A 21,502-nucleotide genomic window follows, 5' to 3' on the forward strand; every position below is an offset into this window, starting at 1 on the left:
GATTTCAGAACAGGTCCGCCATCCTTCCCCAAAGGGAATGCTGCCCACTCTGAGATGGGGCTGGATGTGCCGATGGAATCTCTGAGTGGAAACAACCCACGGGGGTGTGTGTGTGGGTTCTTTTCTGTCCAGCCATCCAGGGAAGCTGAGTCAGAAGCCCCGGGGAGGGAACCAGGGATGGGGAGGCTCCTTCCCGGATGCCTCACACCCACCTCCTGCCCCCTCGCATCACCATCTGCTAGGCTGTGTTTTTATTTATCAAGCCAACTCTTTCCTTCAAGTTTAGGCTGTTACTCCCCTGGGGAAGCCAACATGAGCACAGCTTGTATAGAAAAGCACAGATAAGCCCCGGGGAATACAAAGTGTGTGGTCAGCACTTCCCTGTGTTGCCTAGGATGGAGGGGGCTTAGAAAGGATCTGAAACTCCTTTCTCATTGGCTGGGATCAGCCCTCACCTGGGATCTAAGGCAGGGCTGGGATCCTTCAGGTGGGAGAGGAGGCAGGGGCTGTAACATTCACTCACTTGAGGATACAGAACGTGTCTGAAAATTCCAGAGTACACGCCACACTCTGGAGGCCCTTAGAAATCCACTGTGATTTTTTTTTTTTAAACCATTCTGGGATGAGCTTGACTATATTCTGAGAAGCCGAGGTGACGGCTCAGGCTGGGGTGAAATAAAAAAAAAAAAAGCGCTTTTGTGAACAAGCCGTTGAAGGGACTTTATTTAAATTCAAGGTAGGCAGAGTATAATTGTCCTGGGGAAGTGCAATCATGCTGCCTGGATTAAAACCTCTTCCACATGACTCTCTCTCTTTCTTCCCACTCATTTCTCTGCAGAAAGCCTTTATTCCCCCGTCCATGTGTCGGGTAAACATTTAGCTTACTCCGTTTTGTGTGCAACAATGCGCGTCTTGAATAACCCCGTCTATGTCACCCGTGCCTACTTTAAAGAGTAAACTCCCATAAAGAAAGGATCAGCCCGGTGTAACTTACTCTGTGAGCTGAGCCATTATAGGAAGCTTTTAAGTGCCGCACTCGGAAGGACAAGAGGCTCTCAACGCCTCGTGAATAGGTGAGGAGCCTGTTTGGGGGCCACGTCAAACCTCACCTAGAGAGCCAGGGAAAGGACGCAGACTAGAACTCAGGCTTGGGCTCGGTTCTGCCACTTAACCAGCCACAAGACCCCAGGCGAGGCACTTAACCTCACTGACCCGCTGTCTCCTCGTGTGTGAGACGGTGATATTAATACCTGCCCTGACTACAGAGCCGTATGAAAGACAACGCGGGAAGGCACCCGCCAAGCCAGCTGCTGTGTCTCGCGGTGGGGACGGGGGCGGTTTTCTTTGGCTTGTGCTCGGTTTTCCAAAAGCTCTGGAATGAGGTGACTTTTCTAATCGGAAGAGAGAATTCTAAAAAAGAGTAAAACTCTGCCTTGGGACTTTCCCTGGTGGTTCAGCGATTAAGACTCCGAGCTTCCCATGCAGGGGGCCCCGGTTCGGTCCCTGGTTGGGGAACTAGGATTCCCCATGCCATAACTAAAGATCCTGCATGCCAGAACTAAGACCCGGTGCAGCCAAAACAACAACTCTGCCTTACTAATAACAGAGAAAGATGCGACAGAGTTTTGAATATGAAAGAGTTTTGAAATTCTGTAAAGTGCTGAGAAAAAAAAAGAATCCCATTAAAGTGGTATATTTTCCTGACTCTACTGAATGCAAATAGATTTTTTTTTTTTTTAAGGGTTGGCTTTGGAGTTCAAGGGCAATAAGGAACACAGATGGGGAAGAGAGAAAGCTAGGAGCCGCTCAGAGGATCTATTACAAGTGAACTGGGTCTTGAGTTTGACCAGAATATTTCAAGAAACACCCTCCACACACCACCCTCCTGGCCCCTGAAACTCAGAGGAATGGATAGCCATCTTATCCTGTCTTATTTTGAAGAACTACTTTTCCTTCTGAATCTAAAGCGTCCTTCACACTCATGTAGGCAATCTGCCGAATGCACAGTAATGCAGAGATGGAAATAAGAAGTGACAATAAACCCACCAACATGACTGTTATTCTGGAGCGCTTCCTTCTAGTCTTTTTTCTACCTGTGCTTACTTGGAGATCACACTGTACCCTATCTGGATTCTTGCTTCTTTCATTTAATTGCTGGACAAAACCATTTCCCCTCGTCTATGTTCTTTATGAACACTGCTGATGTCTTTCTGACATTCCATTCAAAAATTTACTCAACCCATCCTCTCTCACTGCTGAATATTAATAGTGTTTCCAGTTTTTCCCTGCCATGAACAATCCTTCACAGCAGATCCCTATAAGTTTGTCCATACCTCTGATCATTTCTTTAGGATAAAACTCTAGAAACATAATCACCAGATCAAAAGGTATGAACATTTTCATACTGTGCTGTCCTGTATGGCAGCCACCGCCACATGTGACTATTTCAAATTGAGAGGAAAAACATTTGCTATTTAAGGGTCAACTAAGGCTATGGTTTTTCTAGTGGTCATGTATGGATGTGAGAGTTGGACTATAAAGAAAGCTGAGTGCAGAAGAATTGATGCTTTTGAACTGTGGTGTTGGAGAAGATTCTTGAGAGTCCCTTGGACTGCAAGGAGATCCAACCTGTCCATCCTAAAGGAAATCAGTCCTGAATATTCATTGGAAAGACTGATGCTGAAGCTGAAACTCCAATACTTTGGTCACCTGATGCTAAGAGGTGACTCGTTTGAAAAGACCCTGATGCTGGGAAAGATTGAGGGCAGGAGGAGAAGGGGACGACAGAGGATGAGATGGCTGGATGGCATCACCGACTCAATGGACGTGGGTTTGGGTGGACTCTGGGAGTTGGTGATGGACAGGGAGGCTTGGTGTGCTGCAGTTCGTGGGGTTGCAAATAGTCGGACACGACTGAGTGACTGAACTGAACTGAACTGAAACAACACTGAGATTCAGTTCCTCAGCTGCACAGGCCATGTTTCAAGGGCTCAATGGCCACATGCAGCTGATGGTCACCAGAGTGGATACACTTCCACGGTTGCAGAGAGTTCTACAGGACCGTGTGCCCTCAGAACGCAGCACACACTCACAGCGTGGGCTGGTGCACCAACACGAGCTTGGCGCTGATGACTGTCACTGGGCCTCTTCCTGACCTGGCATCATCTTCCTTCTTTCAGCCCCCTCTTTCTAGCCCTTTCTCTCCACTTACACTTGAGACTTCTCAAGCCTGCTCAGTGATGCACGTTATCCCAAAGGGCAGACGAGGTAAGAGTCCATTTTTAAAGACTCCATGAATATAACTCAAAGCTGTCTTGTGCTCATTTTAATGTTTTGTGTAAACTTTGCATCTATTCCAGAACAGGGCTGTAAATTTGTGCAGAAACATAAAAAAAAAAATTCATCTTGCCAGTCCCATGGGAGCCCTCCATGGGAGCAGTATCTCTTTAGAGGGCTGGACGACAGCTCAAGAATTAGCAGGTGCTGGTGCTTTTCCCCCTTCTTGCTTTGACTGCTAGGGAGCTCAGACTTGAGTACCCCTTTACTGAAGAACTCCCCAGTATGGGAACTATAGTATAATTTTCTTCCAATTGACAGTTTTCTTACATTTCTGCAGTGACTGAACTGAGGTCTTACTCCTTCCACAAGTGGGTGAGGAATCTACTTGTAAGTAGAGAAAAAAAAGCCAAGGTCCCTTTACAGATTCCTAGGCAAGCCGCTGGCACTTTGAAGCTCCTTCAACTCTCAGAGATTCCTTTTCCCAAAAAAGGAAGAAACTGCACATCTATTTCTTCAAATGAGTGAAGGTCTGGGCTGTGACAAAGGCCAGTGGCGTCTGACCGCAGAGTCCAAACTCTGGCTAAAAGTGCTCTGCAGAAGCTCAAGTGGGACACACCTAGTGGGACGATGTTAAAGGCCAACCTGGGGGAGCCACCACCCCCAGATGTCCCTGAGCTTTCCGACACTGGGCAAGGACTGTCTCTTTCTCTAAGCCTGCTTTTCTGGCCAGAGGACAAGGCCCATCGCAGGGGACGGGCATACAATGAGAGTCGCTCAGGCCAGCAGCCAGGACACCCTGTGACCTAAGGTTTCTACCAGTGTGCAGTGATAACTGATATTTGCAATGATGACCCAGGGTCCTGCAGGCCTCAGTCTTCAAACATTCAATTACACTCCACGGAGTTCCAACATGATTCTATTCTAATTCCTTGGAAATTGGCCATCTATGCTATCAGTGGTAACTCTCCATTTACCTGAATGATGGGAGTGCCAGGCAGCCCCGTTGGGTTGGAGGGAGTTATACATCAGTCTGTAAAGGATGACGGAGCAGGCTGCTGGGGGGAGGAAATTCAGCCTGGGCTGGGGAGTCACAAGTGGCTTTGCCACCTCCTGGCTCTGTGATTGTCTCTAGTCTAAACTCCACTTTCCTCATCTGTAAAATGGGCTGCATGATTCCCACGGAGTAAAGCGATGACATAGGACATTGAGAAGAACAATGCAGAGCTACAGGGACTAAGCTGGAAAGATCACCAAGATACATTTTCAGGAGGGAAAACTTCTTCCTGATATATGAAACACGGCGCCGTTTTGGTCTAAATGGACCCAATGCAATTGTGTATGCTGTCTTTAGGTTCATACATATACAGAATGCATGAGGAAAGACCTAGAAGCAGGGAGGGGGGTGGGAGGTGGCCAAATGGATCATGTAAATTTCTCTGGGGTGGCAGTGGTTAAATGAGGGTTTTGGCTTTCAAGGTTTCTTTCGAAAAGGAAAACATATTTCTGTTTTAGTTGTGCAACAAATTTTTATTTTTTTAAAGGAAAAAAATTAATAAAGAGAGAGCATGTACATGAGTGCATGGAACCGATGGTTGCATGAAGGTATTCAATTAAGGATGAACAATTACTTAGGCTGAACTAAGTAAAAACGTTGTTTTTGTCAGTCAAAATTGACATACTGGCATGCTCATAGAGTTTAACCTTATATCTGCAGGCTAAGGCCTCTGCCAGATGGTCACAGGTGGCTAGAAGGAGGAAGAGAATTAAAACAAACCACACCAAACCAATTCAGTGGAAGGACTGATGCTAAAGCTGAAATTCCAATACTCTGGCCACCTGATTTGAAGGGCTGACTCATCAGAAAAGACCCTGATGCTGGGAAAGATTGAGGGCAGGAAGAGAAGGGGGCAGCAGAGGATGAGATGGTTGGGTGGCATCACTGACTCAACGGACATGAGTTTGAGCAAACTCTGGGAGATAGTGAAGGACAGGGAAGCCTGGCGTGCTACAGTCCATGGGGTTGCAAAGAGTCGGACACAACTTAGCGACTGAACAGCAACACCACCACCAAACCACACACAAAATGCTGGGCCCTGTGTTCACATGCCTTCCCTGCAGTGTGCTGTGTCCGCCTGTCCCAGGGCAGGGAAAGCCCAGATAATCCCCCCTGGGGCTGCGGCCCCCTCACATATGCTGCTGTGGGAGCTCTGGGGATCCCACAACTGGTGGGGCATGAAAAATTCAAAGGCTTAGGGTGTCAAGGCCATTCTCTGCACAAGTCAGGCTGTCAAGGCCACTCCCTCTCTCCCACTCCGGAGTTGAGACCTTGGGTACTGGCCTTTGCCAAGAACCCTGTGAGGCACATGGACACTCAAGTGAATTCATTTCCTTCTAAAGACTTTTATGTTTTGGACGCTTCAGGATACCCTTTGAGATGACTGTGGGCAGCCCAGGGTCTTTCCAAAATCTCAGCTGGGAAGTCAGTGCGAGGACCAGTCCCACACGAGCAACGCTTGGAGAGCTGAGACGAAACGGAAGCTTGGGGCCAGCACAGCCCTTCTGGTTATATTATAAGAAAACGGTCTCCTTTCTTTATCGAGCTGTGACTTGTACCAAACAGTAGGCCACAGTTTCCCAAACGCTTTTGGTTCATGCCTGGTGTCCTTGACACTTTTCTAATTTTCTCATGGCATTCCTAGGTCAAAAGAGACACCTAATAGTTTGGTTATAACAGCTTGGGCTTCCCTGATGGCTCAACAGGTAAAGAATCTGCCTGCAATGCAGAAGACACAGGAGACGCGGGTTCAATCCCTGGGTTGGGAAGATCCCCTGGAGGAGGAAATGGCAACCCACTCCAGTATTCTTGCCTGGGAAATCCCATGGACGGAGGAGCCTGGGGCTGCAGTCCATGGGGTCACAAAGAGTCGGCTATGACTGAGCACTAGGACGTTATAACAGCTTAACAGTCGAAACCATTAACGTGCCTGTGCTTGGTCACTCAGTCACGTCCGACTCTTCCTGACCCCGTGGACTGTCGCCCGCCAGGCTTCTCTGTCCATGGCGATTCTCCAGGCAAGAATACTGGAGTGGGTTGCCATTTCCTCCTCCAGGGGATCTTCCCAACCCAGGGATTGAACCCAGGTCTCTCACATTGCAGGTGGATTCTTAACTGAGCCACCAGGGAAGCCCATAAACCATTAATAGGTATAAACAACTGAAGTTGCAGTTGGCACCATGACTGATGCTGTCGCTGTGTTTTTCTCGAAAAACCCACAGTGCACCTGTGAGTTCACTGAGGCACCCCGAGGTGCCTCGGTGCACAGGTTGGGAAGCATGTCACTTTCATTTTTATCCCCTCACTGAATCCTCCCAATAACCCTGACAGGTATATACTATGGTCTCCATTTTACAGATGCAGACACTGAGATGTGGGTTATTTAAATGACTTGTCCAAGCCTGACAGCGGTGATGAAGGGGCCAACAGTGAAGCCGCAATCTGATGGACTCCCAGGGTTGCCACATACAGAGGTATAGGTTGAATACTGCACAACTCTGAAGGCGCCACAGACTACAGTGCTTGTGCTCTGAATTATGAAGCTAATGGGTGGTGATGGATTTAGCACAAAGCCGCCAGCTCTGACAACCCCTGCGCTGAGCAGCCTCTTGCTTTAACATCTATGATCGTCTTGGCCCCCATCTTTTCCCAGCAAATTAAGAGTGGGGAGGGCAAGCTACAGAGCTCCAAAAGCTTCACTGAACTCTGTATGAGCAAGTGAGTGACTCCTACTGCATGAACTGCATAAAAACAGTAGCATTTCAACCACAAGCGGGCTCGCTAGAGAAAAAGATCTACAGGTCTAAGTGGACCCCACAAGTGCCTCGGACCTGAAATTTGTCCTAAGGTAAGAGCCTACTTAAGAGAACTGAGTTTCTCCTTGTAAGGTCTGTGGCCTCTCAGTTCGACTTGGGGACATGTACGAGGGTAGGGGCAGGGATGTGGGGAAGATTAGCTACTTTTGTTGGATAATTAAAAAATCCTCTGTTCGTATTTAGAAAATGTAACTTATTTTAAATTAATTTTTATTGGGGTATAGTCGCTTTACAATGTTGTGTTCGTTTCCACTGTACAGCAAAGTGAACCGGCTATATGTTTACATATACCCCTCTTTTCTGGGTTTCCTTCCCATTTAGGTCGCCACCCAGTGTTCAGCAGAGTTCCCTGTGCTGTACAGCAGGTTCTCAATAGTAACCTATTTATACGTATGTATATATGTCAATCCCAATCTCCCAATCCATCCCACTCTGTAATTTTTAATATACGCATACATACGTGCATTGTAACAGTGCTATGGAGAGTCCTGGTACAAGAATGCTAACCTCAAAAGACCTGTACCGGGGTAGACAGTATTTGGGGTAAGAGCAGATGCTGTTTCCTGCCGAACTTATCTTTACATGCCCCAACTTGCAACAAGAGAATGATTAGCCGGAATGAACAATAAAACACTTCTCTGTCCTCAAGTTGACAAGAAACTGGTAATCTGAAACTGGTAATCTTATTCACTGATGTTTTCAGTGACACTATAACGCTAACTTTTATTTTTAAGTGCTGGAGATGGCTTTACAGAACCACTCAGCAATGCTGCCTGAAAAGAGACATCTGATGACTGGCTGAGATTCTGGTAAAAGAGAGGTCTGATTCTGCTGCACTGGCAAATAAATCCTTCCCCTTCTGCCTGTACTTACTTATGCAAACAAGCATCCTCTGCATTAGTATGACTGACGGAAAAGTAGGGAAACTGATTACAGACTTGGACCTGCGGCTACATCTTCCTAATATTAAAACCCACGTTCCGAATTTGGTTTCTGCAAAACAACATCATCCATCACACTAAAAATAATGTTGTTAATTTGAATGTTATTGATTTTGAATTTTGTCTGCATTTAATGTGAAAATGTGTTTTGGTTTTATAGTCCTAAGAGAACCGTAAGAGTTAGGTTGTCAGCTGATGCTGGGGTTTACATTTGTACACAGTTAACTAACATCATAATAAAAATATTTGCATCATTGCTGTGTGGGGAAGGGCCATGAGATTTTTCTATTAAAAGGAGGGCTGTTTATATACCTCTCAAGTTTGAGAAACACAGCCATGGCCCATGATTTTACAAAATGCTCCTTTAGAATACAAAACCTTTCTGGAGACCTTCGTGGTGTTAAGCTCCCTCACTTCAGAATATCCTTGGGGAGGAGCAGAAAGATAAGTTTTCTAAGAGCGTGTGGCTAGTTAGCAGGAGGGCTGGGAATAAGCAGTGCCCCCCCAGAGCACTGTGGGAGTCCTGGGTACCAGATACAGCATTCTCTAGACTGGAGAAGGCCAAGCGCTTCACCAACAGCACTGACCTTGTCCTTACGGCAAACTGGAAACAGCTGTTAATCCTGCCATTCCACAGAGATGAACGGACTTCCTGCTGGCTCAACGGTAAGGAATCCGCCTGCAATGCGGGAGACAATGCAAGAGACGTGGGTTCGATCCCTGGGTCAGGAAGATCCCCTGGAGGAGGGCATGGCAACCCACTCCAGTATTCTTGCCTGGAGAATCCCATGGACAGAGGAGCCTAGTGGGCTACAGCCCGTAGGGTTGCAAAAGAGTTGGACACAACTGAAGTGACCTAGCACAAACCCACGCACAGAGATGAGCACTGAGCCCTAGAGAAGCTGAGTCACCAGACCAACTACGTGTATGACCTGCCCTCTGCCGTGTGGGTTCTAATGGAGTGAACCCTGTATCCACTTCTCCCTAAACCAAGATAGTTCCTTCCCTTCTGGGAGTTCACGTTTGTTTCTGTAACCTAGCACCTGGCACAGTCCCTGCCTCTTGAGAGACACTTCATAAATATTTGCTAAACCCTCGAGTTATTTCTTAACTAAAAAGCAATGTGGCAGGACCCCCTTTCCGTGCAAAGCTCCGAGACGGGAGAGGATTCAGAAGCTGCTCTTACTCTGAGGCCTCCCAAGATTTCCTGGGGCTCCCTCCCCGCTGCCGTTCAGCGCCAGGGTGCTGGAGACACAGAGCACAATTACCCTCAGTAACAATGAGCCGACTGCCGCCCTCCTGCAAGCCCAGACAAAGCGCAGAGACCTTGTAACTGAAAAGGCACTGAATGCTGAGCGAGGAGGTGCGGGCAGGCTGCTGCGGGCGGGAGCCAGTGCACAAAGCCTCCTTACCACCCTCCACCCTCAGAACTGCATGGTTCTCCCCAGGGTGCCCCATTCCACTGTCTGGACTTTGTCACCTACTCCAGAACGAGTCTGGGCACGGAGAGATAGGAAATAATCAGCTGTGCTGGAAGACCAGATCTACAGAATCGCAAAGGAAGGTAGAGAATAATCACAAGAAGACACAGCCTCTCAACTTCTCAGCCCATTATTATTTTTTTAGAGAGGAGAGCAAAGTAGGCTTTCACACGGGCTGGGGTTTGGGACTGCACTACCACTCAGTCCGGCAGATGGAAATGTTAAGAGCTCCAGCGACGGGTGATAAATACCATATTCTTCGGCAGATACCTGCAGCTGCTTGCCTATCACAGACGCCGCGCTCGCGTCCATGGCAGACATCGCTAGTCAATTACAGTGCTGTTTCCTGCAGAGCCCAGGCAGCCTCACAATCCTGAGACTGAACTCCAGCAGCCACGACCAACGGGTTTGCACTAACACGCGAGAGGAGGAAGCCCTCTGCTCCGGCTGGTCTCGCCCAACCTCATCACTGAGTCACTCAATAAACAGACTCTCTGAGAAGTCAATGAGTGCCCAAGGTCATGTAGCGGGGCCAGCGGAGCTGAGCCAGAATTCTTCCGACTCCCTGGCTGGGCGTTCTCACTTGGAAAATCACACTGGCTCCTTTCCAAGTTCATGGCCGACTTCTGATGACTGGGGGACAAGGATGGCGTGGAAAAGGAGAACTCAGGTGACCCAAGTACCTCTCGTGGGCAAGCACTGCAGTCACTTTTACAGCCTCTGACCGCCCCTAAGACGTATTATTGATAGAGAGGGAGCAAGGTCATTAAAAAAAAAACAAACAGAAGCAGAGTCTGGCGTGGATTTCCTGCAAAGCAGGCCTCTGAAATGAAGAGACTATCACCCAGCTCACATGTCAACCAGATCCCTCGGGGTTCCCTGCCTAGCATGCAGGACTGATGACCTGGAGATGGATCTGCAGATGGACAAGAGCCTCAGAAAGTTACCTGCTGGTTCCCTAGCTCTCTGAAAAGGGTGCAAAAACACTTAACCTGTTCACTCACACTGCAAACAACTGAAGCTTGCTATTTTTCCATAGCCAAGTTTAAGCATAAACCTGGTGGCTCAGATGGTAAAGAAAGTGAAGCCAAGTGAAAGTTGCTCAGTTGTGTCCGACTCCTTGCAACCCCATGGACTATACAATCCATGGAATTCTCCAGGCCAGAATACTGGAGTGGGTAGCCTTTCCCTTCTCCAGAGGATCTTCCCAATCCAGCGACTGAATCCAGGTCTCCCGCATTGCAGGCAGATTCTTTACCAGCTGAGCCACAAGGGAAACCCAAGAATACTAGAGTGGCTAGCCTATCCCTTCTCCAGGGGATCTTCCTGACCCAGGAATCAAACCAGTGTCTCCTGCATTGCAGGCGGATTCTTTACCAACTGAGTTAACCTGCCTACAATACAGGAGACCTGGGTTCAATTCCTGGGCTGGGAAGATCCCCTGGAAAAGAGCATGGCCACCCACTCATGTTTTCTTGCCTGGAGAATTTCATGGACAGAGGAGCCTGGTGGCTTATAGTCCACAGGGTCGCAGAGGGTCTGACATGACTAAAGCGACTTAGCATATCACAAAGGACTTCCCTGGTGGTCCAGGGGCTAATACTCCGTGCTCCCAAACACCAGTTTTGCATGTATCCATGTGTGTGAATATTCCGTTCTGTGCAATTTTACCACACGTAGACTCATGTGCCCACACAAGACAGAACGGGACCGTCACAGGATCCTTCCCTTTTCGCCTACCCAATCCCAGGCAACCAGCCATCTGCTCTCCATCTCTGTCATCCTGTCATTTGAAGAACGTTATAGCAATGGCATCATGCAGTATGTAACCTCTGGGGATAAGCTTTTCCACTCAGTGTAACTCTCTAGAGATTCATCTGGGTTGCTGCCTGTTTTTCGCTGCTCTGGGTCTTCAATGCTGCATGGGCTTTTCTTGAGTTGCGGTGTGCAGGCTTCTCATTGCGGTGGCTTCTGCTGCAGAACATGAGCTCTAGGGCACGCAGGCTCCAGAAGCTGTGGCTCCCGGGCTCCAGTAGCTGTGGTGTCCGGGCTTAGTTGCTCCACGGCATATGCGACTTTCCCGGTCTAGGGATCGAACCCGTGTCTCCTGTATTAGCAGCAGATTCTTTACCACTGAGTTATCAGGGAAGCCCAATCTGTTCTTTTTCTTTAAAAAAATTCACTAACTAATTAATTTGGGGGCAGTGGCGGCTCTGGGTCTTCGTTGCTGTGCACAGGCTTTCTCTAGTTGTGGGGACTGGGGGCTACTCTCTCGTCACGGTGTGTGGGCCTCTCACTGTGATGGCTTCTCTTGGTGCAGAGCGTGGGCTCTAGAGCAGTTGCGCAGAGGCATGGGGAGTCCTCCCAGACCAAGGATTGAACTCGTGCCCCCTGCCTTGGCAGGCAGATTCTTAACCACTGGGACACCAGGGCGTAGTGGTTTGTTCCTTTTTATTGTTGAGTCATATTCCATTGTCCAAATGCATCCCAGTTTAACCACGTGCCCACTGAAGGACATTATGAATGAAACTGGTATGAACTTGTGCGTGCCTCTTCCTCCCTTCCTTCTAACAGCTTATCGAGATGCGATTCACATACCATACAATTTGCCCAAAGTGTACAATTCCACAACTTTTAGCGTGTTCAGAGTTGTGTAACCATCACTGTGGCCATTGTAGAAAATCTCATCAGCTTTCATATTCCTTTGCTGTCACCCGCAATCTCTGCCCCATCCCTAAACCACCATTAATTTACTTCCTTTCTCCGTTTGCCTATTCTGGATGTTGCATATAAATGAAATTGTGTGATATGGGGTCTTCTGTGTCTGGCTTCTTTCACTTAACATATTGTTTTTGAGGTTCACCCATGGTGTAGCAGCCAACAGTACTTCATTCCTATTTATGGCAGAGTAACATTTCATTGTGGAGACAGACCACATTTGGTTTATCCACTCATCAGTGGTTAGACATGTGTAAACTATTTTTTTGGCAGTGCTGCGTGGCTTGTGGGATTTTAGTTCTCCGATCGGGGATTGAACCGGGCCCTCAGCAGTGAAAGTGCGGATCTGTAAGCACTGGGCCACCAGGGGAGTTGCGCGCATAGGTTTCGGTATGAACACACATCTCCATTTCTCTGGTACAGATGCTCAAGAGTGCAGTTGCTGAGTCGCGTGATAAGTGTCTGTTTCATTCGTCTAAAACCGTCCACACACTTTTCCAGGATAGCTGGACCATTTTACATTCCACCCGCAATGTGTGAGTGATTCAGTTTCTCTGCAGCCTCGTTGGCCTTTTGTGTTACTCTTATTTTATTCTTTTAGCCATGCTGACAGGTGTGTGTATTTGCTTGGTTTTCCCCTGAGCAGAAATAAGATGCCCAGTAACATCTGCTGAGAGCCTTGTCCTGCGGTCTCCTCTAATTGGCTATAGCCTGTTAGTTCATGCCTCTCCCTTCTAAACCAAGGTGCCCTTGCGTTAAAAGCTGGATCTGAGACGTGGTCACCCCATAGGCTGGGCTGGGTGGGACCTCTGGGATTGGACCATGTAAGGGCGTTTAGCTGTGTTCTACAGCTGGTTCGTGGAGTCCACTCAGAACCCTGGATCTCTTTCAAAATAAAAAGAGGTGAGGCAAGGACTCCTGCATTCTGTCTTTGGGACAGTCCCTTAGTGGAAGAACAGATTCCTTTGTATTTTTTTTTGTTGTTACTACCTTGTAACTGTAATCACCTTTGCAGGTGGGGCCATTATGTCCTTAGAATGTAGTGATACCACGGACAGAAGCAGGCTCTCTCAATGAAACGGGCACAGTACCCAGCTTGCAGTGAGCACATGTTAAGTATTTGTAGACTGGCCTTGACAAGCATCACGGCCACAGAAAATCACGGGCACAGTATAAGGACTTAATAGATATAAGCTACATGGAGATACACGGGGCTTCCCTGGTGGCCCAGTAGTAAAGAACCCACCTGCCAATGCAGGAGATGAGGGTTTAATCTCTGGGTCAGGAAGATCCCCTGGAGCAGGAAATGGTAACTCACTCCAGTATTCTTCCCTGGGAAATCCCATGGACAGAGGAGCCTGGCGGGCTGTAGTCTATGGGGTCGCAAAGAGTCGGACGTCACTGAGTGAATGAGACAAGCACATGAGACAAGGAGTGTCTCTCTCCCCTGACTCTGTGACGGGAAAGGTGGCAGAGAAAGAGAGCGACTGGGAGCACGGATCCGACTCTGCCACTTGCTTGGGGTTTTATGGCCGCGTGGCCATCTGCCTCATCAGCGGCCGTTCCCCGGGCTTGTGGGGGGAGGAACAGATGAAATCGTGAGCACAAAGGCACTTCAGGCCCCAGCAGGGCCTGCTGGTAAAGGCTGTGCGAACACCCGACTGTTGTCAACAGCCCTCCCTCTCATGGCAGAGAGCACGCCCGTGAGGGATATTGACACGGCAATGCTGCTGCTACAGCTGACATCACGCAGCTAACGGGTGGCCCCGAACCCCCCAACACACGCATGCGAGTGGACAGGTCAACTGAGTAGTGCTCTCTGGCCCGTTATGTGTGACGTATCACGGGCGATGAAGCGGTGGGTACGTGGAATGGGGCTCACCCTCCCTTGGACCGCCCTGCCCCCAGATCATCCAGTTCGTTGCTTAGGACCTAAATACAGGGGTCATCCTTGACTCTCGTTTGCATCGCAGTCCTCATTAAAGCCATCAGCAGGACTCTGAAAACGCACCCCCATACACATCTGGCATCCCACTTCCACGGCTGACACCTGGTCCCAGCCACTGTCACCTCTAGCCGAGTGGACTACAGAAACCTCTCGCGTCTCCTTACAAGATGGCTCAGAGATATAAGTCAGATGCCACCACCTCCTCTGCTTAGAACCTCCAGCTGCTGAGGAATAAAACACACAGACCCGAAGAACATGGGGGCTGAGAACAGCCGGGGCCGTCATGAGGAACAAAGACACCGCGGAACAAGCTATTACAAAGCCACAGTAATTAAGGCTGGGGGTATTGGCACAAGGGGAGACAAATAGACCCGCAGAACAGATTAGAGAGTACAGAAACAGACCCTCGCATATGTGGTCACCTGATTTATGACAAAATCAATACTGCAGAGCAGAGGGGAAAGAATGGCCTTTGCAATAAATGATGCTGGGCCGACTGAATATCCATGTGGGGGAAAAAATGTCCCTTGATCTCTACCTCACGCCATACACAAAAATCAATTCCAGATGGATTGCATAACTATGAAGGGTCAAAGATTTCAGAGGAAAACATAGGAGACTGTCTTCGTGAGCTTGGAGGAGGCACCAATTTCTTACACAGGACCCAGGAAGTTCTAACCAAGAAGGGGAAGAAATGACAAATTGACAGTGTTTAAAATTAAGAAACTCAGTTCATCCAGGGACACCACTAAGCTACCCACAGAATGGGAGAGGAAGGGCATGCAATCCTACATCCACCAAAGGACTCGAAGCCAGAATGTGCATAATTATGTAAAAAAGAACTAAGAAAATTAATAATAAAAAAAATCAGACAACCCAATTAGAAAAAAAATGGGCAAAAGATTTGAATAGGCATTCTACAAGAGTATATTCAAGCTAGAATTCCAATGCTTCGGCCACCTGAAGTGAAGAGATAATTCACAAGAAAAGACTCTGATGCTGGGAAAGACTGAAGGCAGGAGAAGAGGGAGGCAGAGGATGAGATGGCTAGATGGCATCACCGACTCAATGGACATGAGTTTGAGCAAACTTTGGGAGGTGGTGAAGGACAGGGAAGCCTGATATACTGCAGTCCATGGGGTCACAGAATCAGACATGACTTAGCGACTGAACAACAACATATTCAAATCACCATAAAAGTATGAAAAGGGATTTGATTTCCTTAGCCATCAGGGAAGCACAAATTAAAATCATGTGATGATGCTACTATATACTCACCAAATATGCCTAAAAAGAGAAACACAGACACTACCAAGTGTTGATGAGGTCAGTGGGCAACTGGAAGTGGAAACTGACAGAACTGATTTGGAAACCATCTGAGTAATGTTTACTGAAGCTGACATATGCTCACCCATGACCCAGCAATTCCACTCCTATGGGTACACCCTACAGAAAAACATGCCCATGGCTACCAACAGACATACACAAGAATGTTCCCAGGAGCATTTGTTATTCAAAAAAGACAAAACACCGCAGATCACACAGTCACTGAGTCCAAATGTTCCACTCTGGTGGGGACGCTGCTAGTTTGGGAGGCTGTGTATATATAAGTGGGGCCGGGGGTACATGGGAAACGTCTAAACCTTCCTCTCTGTTTGGCTGTAAACCAAAAACTGCTCATAAAAAACAAGTCCTAAAGCAAAGCAAGCACACAAACAAACAAACTCAGCAAAGTTGGAGGAACAGAGATACCCTGATGAAGAAACGGCGTGGGTGCGGTTTGCAGAAATGGACACTGCAATTCCCTGAGACCTCACATCTTGTCCTCAGAGGGGTCAGCGGGGCTCTAGCATTACTTGTCATGTTTGTCTTTTTTATAAAAGGGGGAAGAAAAACTACCTTCCGTGTATAATTAAAACTAGCAGACAGAAACAAAGCCCCCTTAGGGCGTGCCCCGTCTCCCCGCAGGCCCCACGATCTCCTGTAGTCCGGGGGTCAGCAAACTTTCCCCACGAAGGGCCAGACTGTCAGTGGTCTATAACCTTGTGGATCTTGTCTTGGTTGTAACCACCCAACTCTGACGCTGCTGCAGGTGAGAGCAGCCATGGACAACACGGTGAACGAGCATGGCTGGGTCTGATCAGTGGATGCAGAGCCTTGTTTTTAGAGTCGCTCTGTGGGGGTGGTACTTGGCAGGAGATGATGGGGGTGGGTGGAGGGGGGCCCTGGGGACAGCTGTGCCCTCCATACCCCACCCGTTTTCAGAACCCGGCTGAGGGTTTTCTCTCTCCCCCAACCTTCAGGACTGGTCCAGGCTGGCTCTCTCGAACGGCCTGAGTTGTTTTTTGCAGGGCTTCTCCCTGGTGAAGGGGAAGTGGCCCCAGGCATTTTCCCGGGCCTCTGTGGAGAGCAGATGACAGGGCTCGAAGCTTCTGGAAAAGTACTGCGGACCACCAGGAGTTAAACCGGCAGTGACCCTGCCCTTGGGCGAGGGGAGTGGTGGTGGGGGCACGAGAGAGGAACTCGGCGGGCCAGCTGTGTTCCGCCTTCCCTCCACGGTCCTGGTCACGGTCACCGCGTCACTGCAAGAGGAAATGAGGAGGAGAGGGGGCCGGGGATGGATGGATGCCATCCTCAAAGCGGGCACAACAGGTGCGCCGGGGACGGGAGATGCAGGCCGAGTAATTAAGGCCTCCAGACACCTGTTGTGAGCTCACCCATTCACACCACTGGCAGGTGGTTTGCACCTCTGAGGAAGGGGAAAAAAACCACTCAGATGAAAAAGCATCCATCTGCAGCCCCGGGCCAAAGGCCCAGCCTGCCCGAGGTAGCTGCATTTCTGCCACCTGACATCCTGACCTCAGGGGAGGTGAGAGAGGGGGCGTCTAGAGCGAGAGCCGCCCGGCTGTGCTGCTGCAGAGCTGTGTGACCCTGGGCAAACTCCTTAACCTCTCTTTGTCTCATGCCCTGCCTTTATCAGATCCCACAGAGGAAGGCTTTGCAGTTAAATCCAGGTGCTCAGTACACATTTACTGGGAACCATCTATGCACCAAGGGCCAGTGGCCTCCACAGTGAACCACAGACCAACCGCAGAGCCAACCCAGAGAGCAGCAGGGACGCCCGCTTGACAGGAGACAGGGGTTTGATCCCTGGTCCGGGAGCGACTCATATGCCACGGAGCAACGAAGCCCATGGGCCACAACTATTGACTGGTGTGCTAGAGCCAGAAATCGCAGCTACTGAGCCCACGTGGCCTAGAGCTCGTGCTCCACAACAAGAGAAGCCACCGCAGTGAGAAGGCCACACGCCCCAACTCTTCTTGGGAAGAGCCCCTGCCTGTGCAGCAACGAAGACCCAGAGCAGTCACAAACAAAATAAATAAAAAATTTTTAAGTATGGATATACTGCAGAAAACTTCCAAGGATTCGGCACTGCTGTCAAAGACACAGGCTCTGTCTCGAGTCGGCCCTGCCCTGGGTTCCTAGCCCGAAGCCACCGGTTTTGTGCTGTTTAATAACCACAGTGAACGCTGATTAACTACCCGCTCCGTACCCGGCGCTGTATTAAGTGCCCCACATGCATAATCTCATTTAATCCTTTTAACAGCCCTTGAGGCAGCCACGTGGTGAGGGAGCCGGGTGCCAGCCCGAGCCGTCTTGACGACCCGGTGGTAGGAATCTGGGCTCTGGAGCTGGTTTCTTTACTGGAGATGATGACGACAAGCACTCGGCAGGACTGTAAAGAGCCAGAGCACTTCAGCCCACGGTGCCTGGCGCAGAGGTCGGGCTCCAAAAGTCTGCTTTGTGATAGGGATAAACACTAGCGGTTATTACTGCGGCATCGTTACCAAAATTCACAGCACACATCACCACCAGTACGAGGACTGTTATTTTATGCCGGGGGAAACCGAGAGGGGTAGCAGAGAGGGGACTGGGAACTGCTACTCCATTTACTTAAAAAATTTTTTTTTGATGTGAGCCATTTTAAAAATCTCTATTGAACTTGTTACAATATTGCTTCTGTTGTTTATGTTCTGATTTTTAGGCCTTGAGGCATGTGGGGTCTCAGCTCCCTGACTGAACCATACCCCGCTGCACTGGAAGGTGAAGCCTTAATTAAGCACTGGACCACCAGGGAGGTCCCACCTCCCTAACTTCTCTAAAGGGCGAGCCTTGAATTGGCCCAGAGGACAATCCTGCGGAGGTGTGGACCTGCAGGGTCTTTGGGCACCCGTCAGGCTGGGTTTTAGAGGCTGGAGTCTGGCGCAGTGAAGCCCAGATGGAAGGCTGGGGGCCTCCAGGAGAGGCCCAGGCCAACAGTGCCTCAGCCGAGACGCTGCTGCCCCCAGCTCCCGGGGAGGGTCCCTCTGGGGACTGGGGAGGGCAGGGGAGCTGCGGCCGCTCAACAGGTGGTCTCAAGATCCAGATTACACTCTTCCACGGCCCTGCACTCCAGCTTGCACCCCCTGAGTGTGTCACTGTCTGTCACTGTCACTTTCCTCCCTGGTCCTTCATGAACAGGAGCCCGTCTCTCCTGACATGGCTCTGTGCCCAGCACCTAGCACAGTGCCTGGTACAAACGACACACCCTCGCGGGAGGGCGGTTCTACTAAAATAATCTGGGGGAACAATAACTTCTTCAAGACCCAAGAGAAGATTAGCAGGCCCAGAGAGGTGCGGTTCCAAGCCAGGGCTCTGGGTCAGACCATGAACGCCCCACTTCCAGCTCAGCTGTGCAGTCCGGGCTGGAAACCTTGTCTCTCCAGGTCTCCAGTGTCCCTCTGGGTACGAAGGGGTAACAGCACCCCTCCTTTGCAGCACTGCACAGGAAAGCATGGTGCGGAGCCCAACATGCAGTGAGCTGTGATCACGCCTGGCAGGATAAGCCCACGAAACCTGCCCAGCAAAACAGACTGGACTGGTCCCCCTGAACCTTGACATCTTCCCCTGCCTCTGACCCTTGCGGGCCGCTGGCTTTGTCTGAAACTGGGTCTGTGGTTTCCTGGCCCAGCTTGTCTCTCTAAGAAGACTCACAGCGACCCCTGCTGCCCACGCTCAGAATGGTCTCAAACTCCCAGCCGAGACACACAACAAAGCCAGGCTCCAAGAAGGCTCTGGGCTTTCAGGGGCTGATGAGAACGACCGCCGGGACAATGGCAGGAAGAAGGGACGCCATGCGTAATGATGTTCGGGGAGGGACACTGATTCCCTGTCTTCTCAAAACAAACATAAAACGCGAGACCAGACAGCGCTCTTCCCTCTCCGTCTCGGCCTTTTGTTTCCCTGGATCAGTGTCATTCTCAGGCTGCAGAACCAAGCGAAGCTGTCATTTCGGCGAGATGCGATTCTCGATCCACACATGCAATCCTGGTTTGATCTGGCAGTTTTTAAACTGGACTCCTCAAAAAGCAGGAGCTTGTTGAAACCAGCAGCCATGAGAGGCTCATTCTTGGGATGGCAAGCTTACTCCTCTTGACTCATCTCCCCAGATACCAGGAAATGGAAAACAGCCCCCCTATTGTGACCCCACCCCACCAGGTTTTAACACCACATGGGGGATCCTGGAATTATAGCTAAGACCCTACTACTCAGAAACTGATAGGGCCGGCATCTTGGCATTGGCACCGTGCTGACCACGTCTGTTAATGAACGGCGCGCCAGTGTATGATTTAGATCGTGGGAAGGAGGACAGGAGTTTTTAAAGCAAATCCCTCAAGTGGCTCCCCATTCTTTAAACCACTGAGTAAGAGCAAAGAGGGCAGATTTCACACAACGATGATATATCCTTTCTAGCCTCCAAAATCTAGGACTTCTATCTTCCATCCACAGCTTACCTGGCAAGAGGCTAATGGGTAACCCTAACAGGGACTTAGCTCTCCCGATCCTCATGCCAGAACTGGACAAATGCAGGATCAACAAACAAGGTCTAATACACAGAATCCTAAATGCCCCACCATGTGCAGGCCAAGGAGCTGCAGGTTTCCAGAACACTCTAAGTCTGCAGCCAGGCTTCCACAGTCTGCTAGGTTGGGGCCAACGTCATCTGCCCTTAGGTTCTGAGAGCTTGGTGGCTTCTTCTCTGTGCTACATGGCACACAGCTGGAGAGCATGCTTGCTTTAAACGTTTCTCCCTCAGGCCCTTTCCCTAAAGACACTTCATCCAGGGCTTGGTACTGGGTGATAGCTAACTTACCTGAACCAACTGGTGCAATGTACCAGCAGAGGGTTGCAAACCTGTGGCCCTGGGCTCTGCCTGGCCCATGCACAGACTTGATCCCACACGAACTGTTTTTAGAAAATGAATTAGTGGCCAACTTATTCTCCCTAAGAATCCAGATTGCCAGTTCCTCTTTCAAAACCTAAGAGAAGAACCTAAGACACCAAGATTTCCACTGGCCCTCCAGCCCGTCAGTCCCCACCTGGCCAGCTCTCCCAGGCTATTTCCTGCCCGGCCTCTGAGAGACCTCTGAGTTTTGATTCCTGTGTTAGGAGCTGCCGATGGACTACATAATGCAGGTATACTATTCCCTCTCGTTTCAAAAGGGGCTTTCCACAGACGGCCATGTAGACCAGGAGTCCCCAACCCTGGATATTGGAATCCCCTGGGGCACTCTGATCCCAAAGCCAATGTCTAGGCTCCACCCCCAACAAAAGGAATGTAACTTTCTGGGGGTGGAGTCTGAGCAAAGGTGTGCTTATCAAAGTTACCAGGTGATTCGCATGTGCCAAGAAGGCAGTGAACATCTGGCTTAAACCAAAGAGTGACTTGGGCAGCAGGATTTCAGGCCCATTAAGGGAGGAGCTGGGCTTCAGCTTGCCTGGTTCCTGCCCCTCCTGTAGGTCACCAGTGGGGATAGAGAAAACCTGACCATCCTGTTTGCACACCTTTCTGCCTGGTGCTCTAAAAGACAGCAGTGTTTGAGATTAAGAGAGACACATCATTGGCGGCGAGAACATGACCTTTGAGAGGCCACTGTGATGGCCTTCGGCGCACCATTGAGGACCCGAAGGCCCAGCCAGCTCCCACCCAGACGCAGCCTCGCCTCTTACCTGAAGAGCTCTCGGATCTCACGGCTGTCAGCCTGGAAGGGGATGTTCCGCACCAGGATTTTGGAGGTTGTCTGCTTTCTGGGCGCTTGTTTCTTCCGGGCCGAAGTCAGGGCTGGCCTGGAGGGTTGGGGGAAGGCCTCGGGTTATCTAGGATCTCGGCACAGCTGTTGCCCTCCGCTGATCTGACCACCACCCCCTGCCACCAGCACTGATGC

The 21,502-nt window shown here is 49.8% G+C and overlaps 1 protein-coding gene and 1 long non-coding RNA gene across 8 annotated transcripts in view; one reads left to right on the forward strand and one right to left on the reverse strand.

Moving 5' to 3' along the window:
• RBM19 (RNA binding motif protein 19) overlaps positions 1 to 21,502 on the reverse strand; it is a 120,652-nt gene that overhangs the window by 61,344 nt on the left and 37,806 nt on the right. For 6 of the 7 annotated variants that reach the window (XM_081544718.1, XM_081544717.1, XM_081544716.1 and 3 more), the window contains one exon: positions 21,288 to 21,404. In XM_081544718.1, coding sequence (XP_081400844.1) covers positions 21,288 to 21,404 — 117 coding nt within the window. Of the gene's footprint in view, positions 1 to 8,631; positions 8,770 to 21,287; positions 21,405 to 21,502 lie in introns of those variants that run through there. The other variant, XM_081544719.1, reaches the window with a different exon arrangement.
• Positions 8,623 to 12,378, forward strand: LOC145527180 (uncharacterized). Its single transcript, XR_014069557.1, has 2 exons — positions 8,623 to 9,060; positions 9,210 to 12,378. It is a non-coding gene; the product is annotated as an uncharacterized LOC145527180 (long non-coding RNA).

Source organism: Giraffa tippelskirchi, chromosome 11, assembly GCF_054371585.1.
Source record: "Giraffa tippelskirchi isolate mGirTip1 chromosome 11, T2T-mGirTip1v1.2.pri, whole genome shotgun sequence".
NCBI classification, from domain to species: domain Eukaryota; kingdom Metazoa; phylum Chordata; class Mammalia; order Artiodactyla; family Giraffidae; genus Giraffa; species Giraffa tippelskirchi.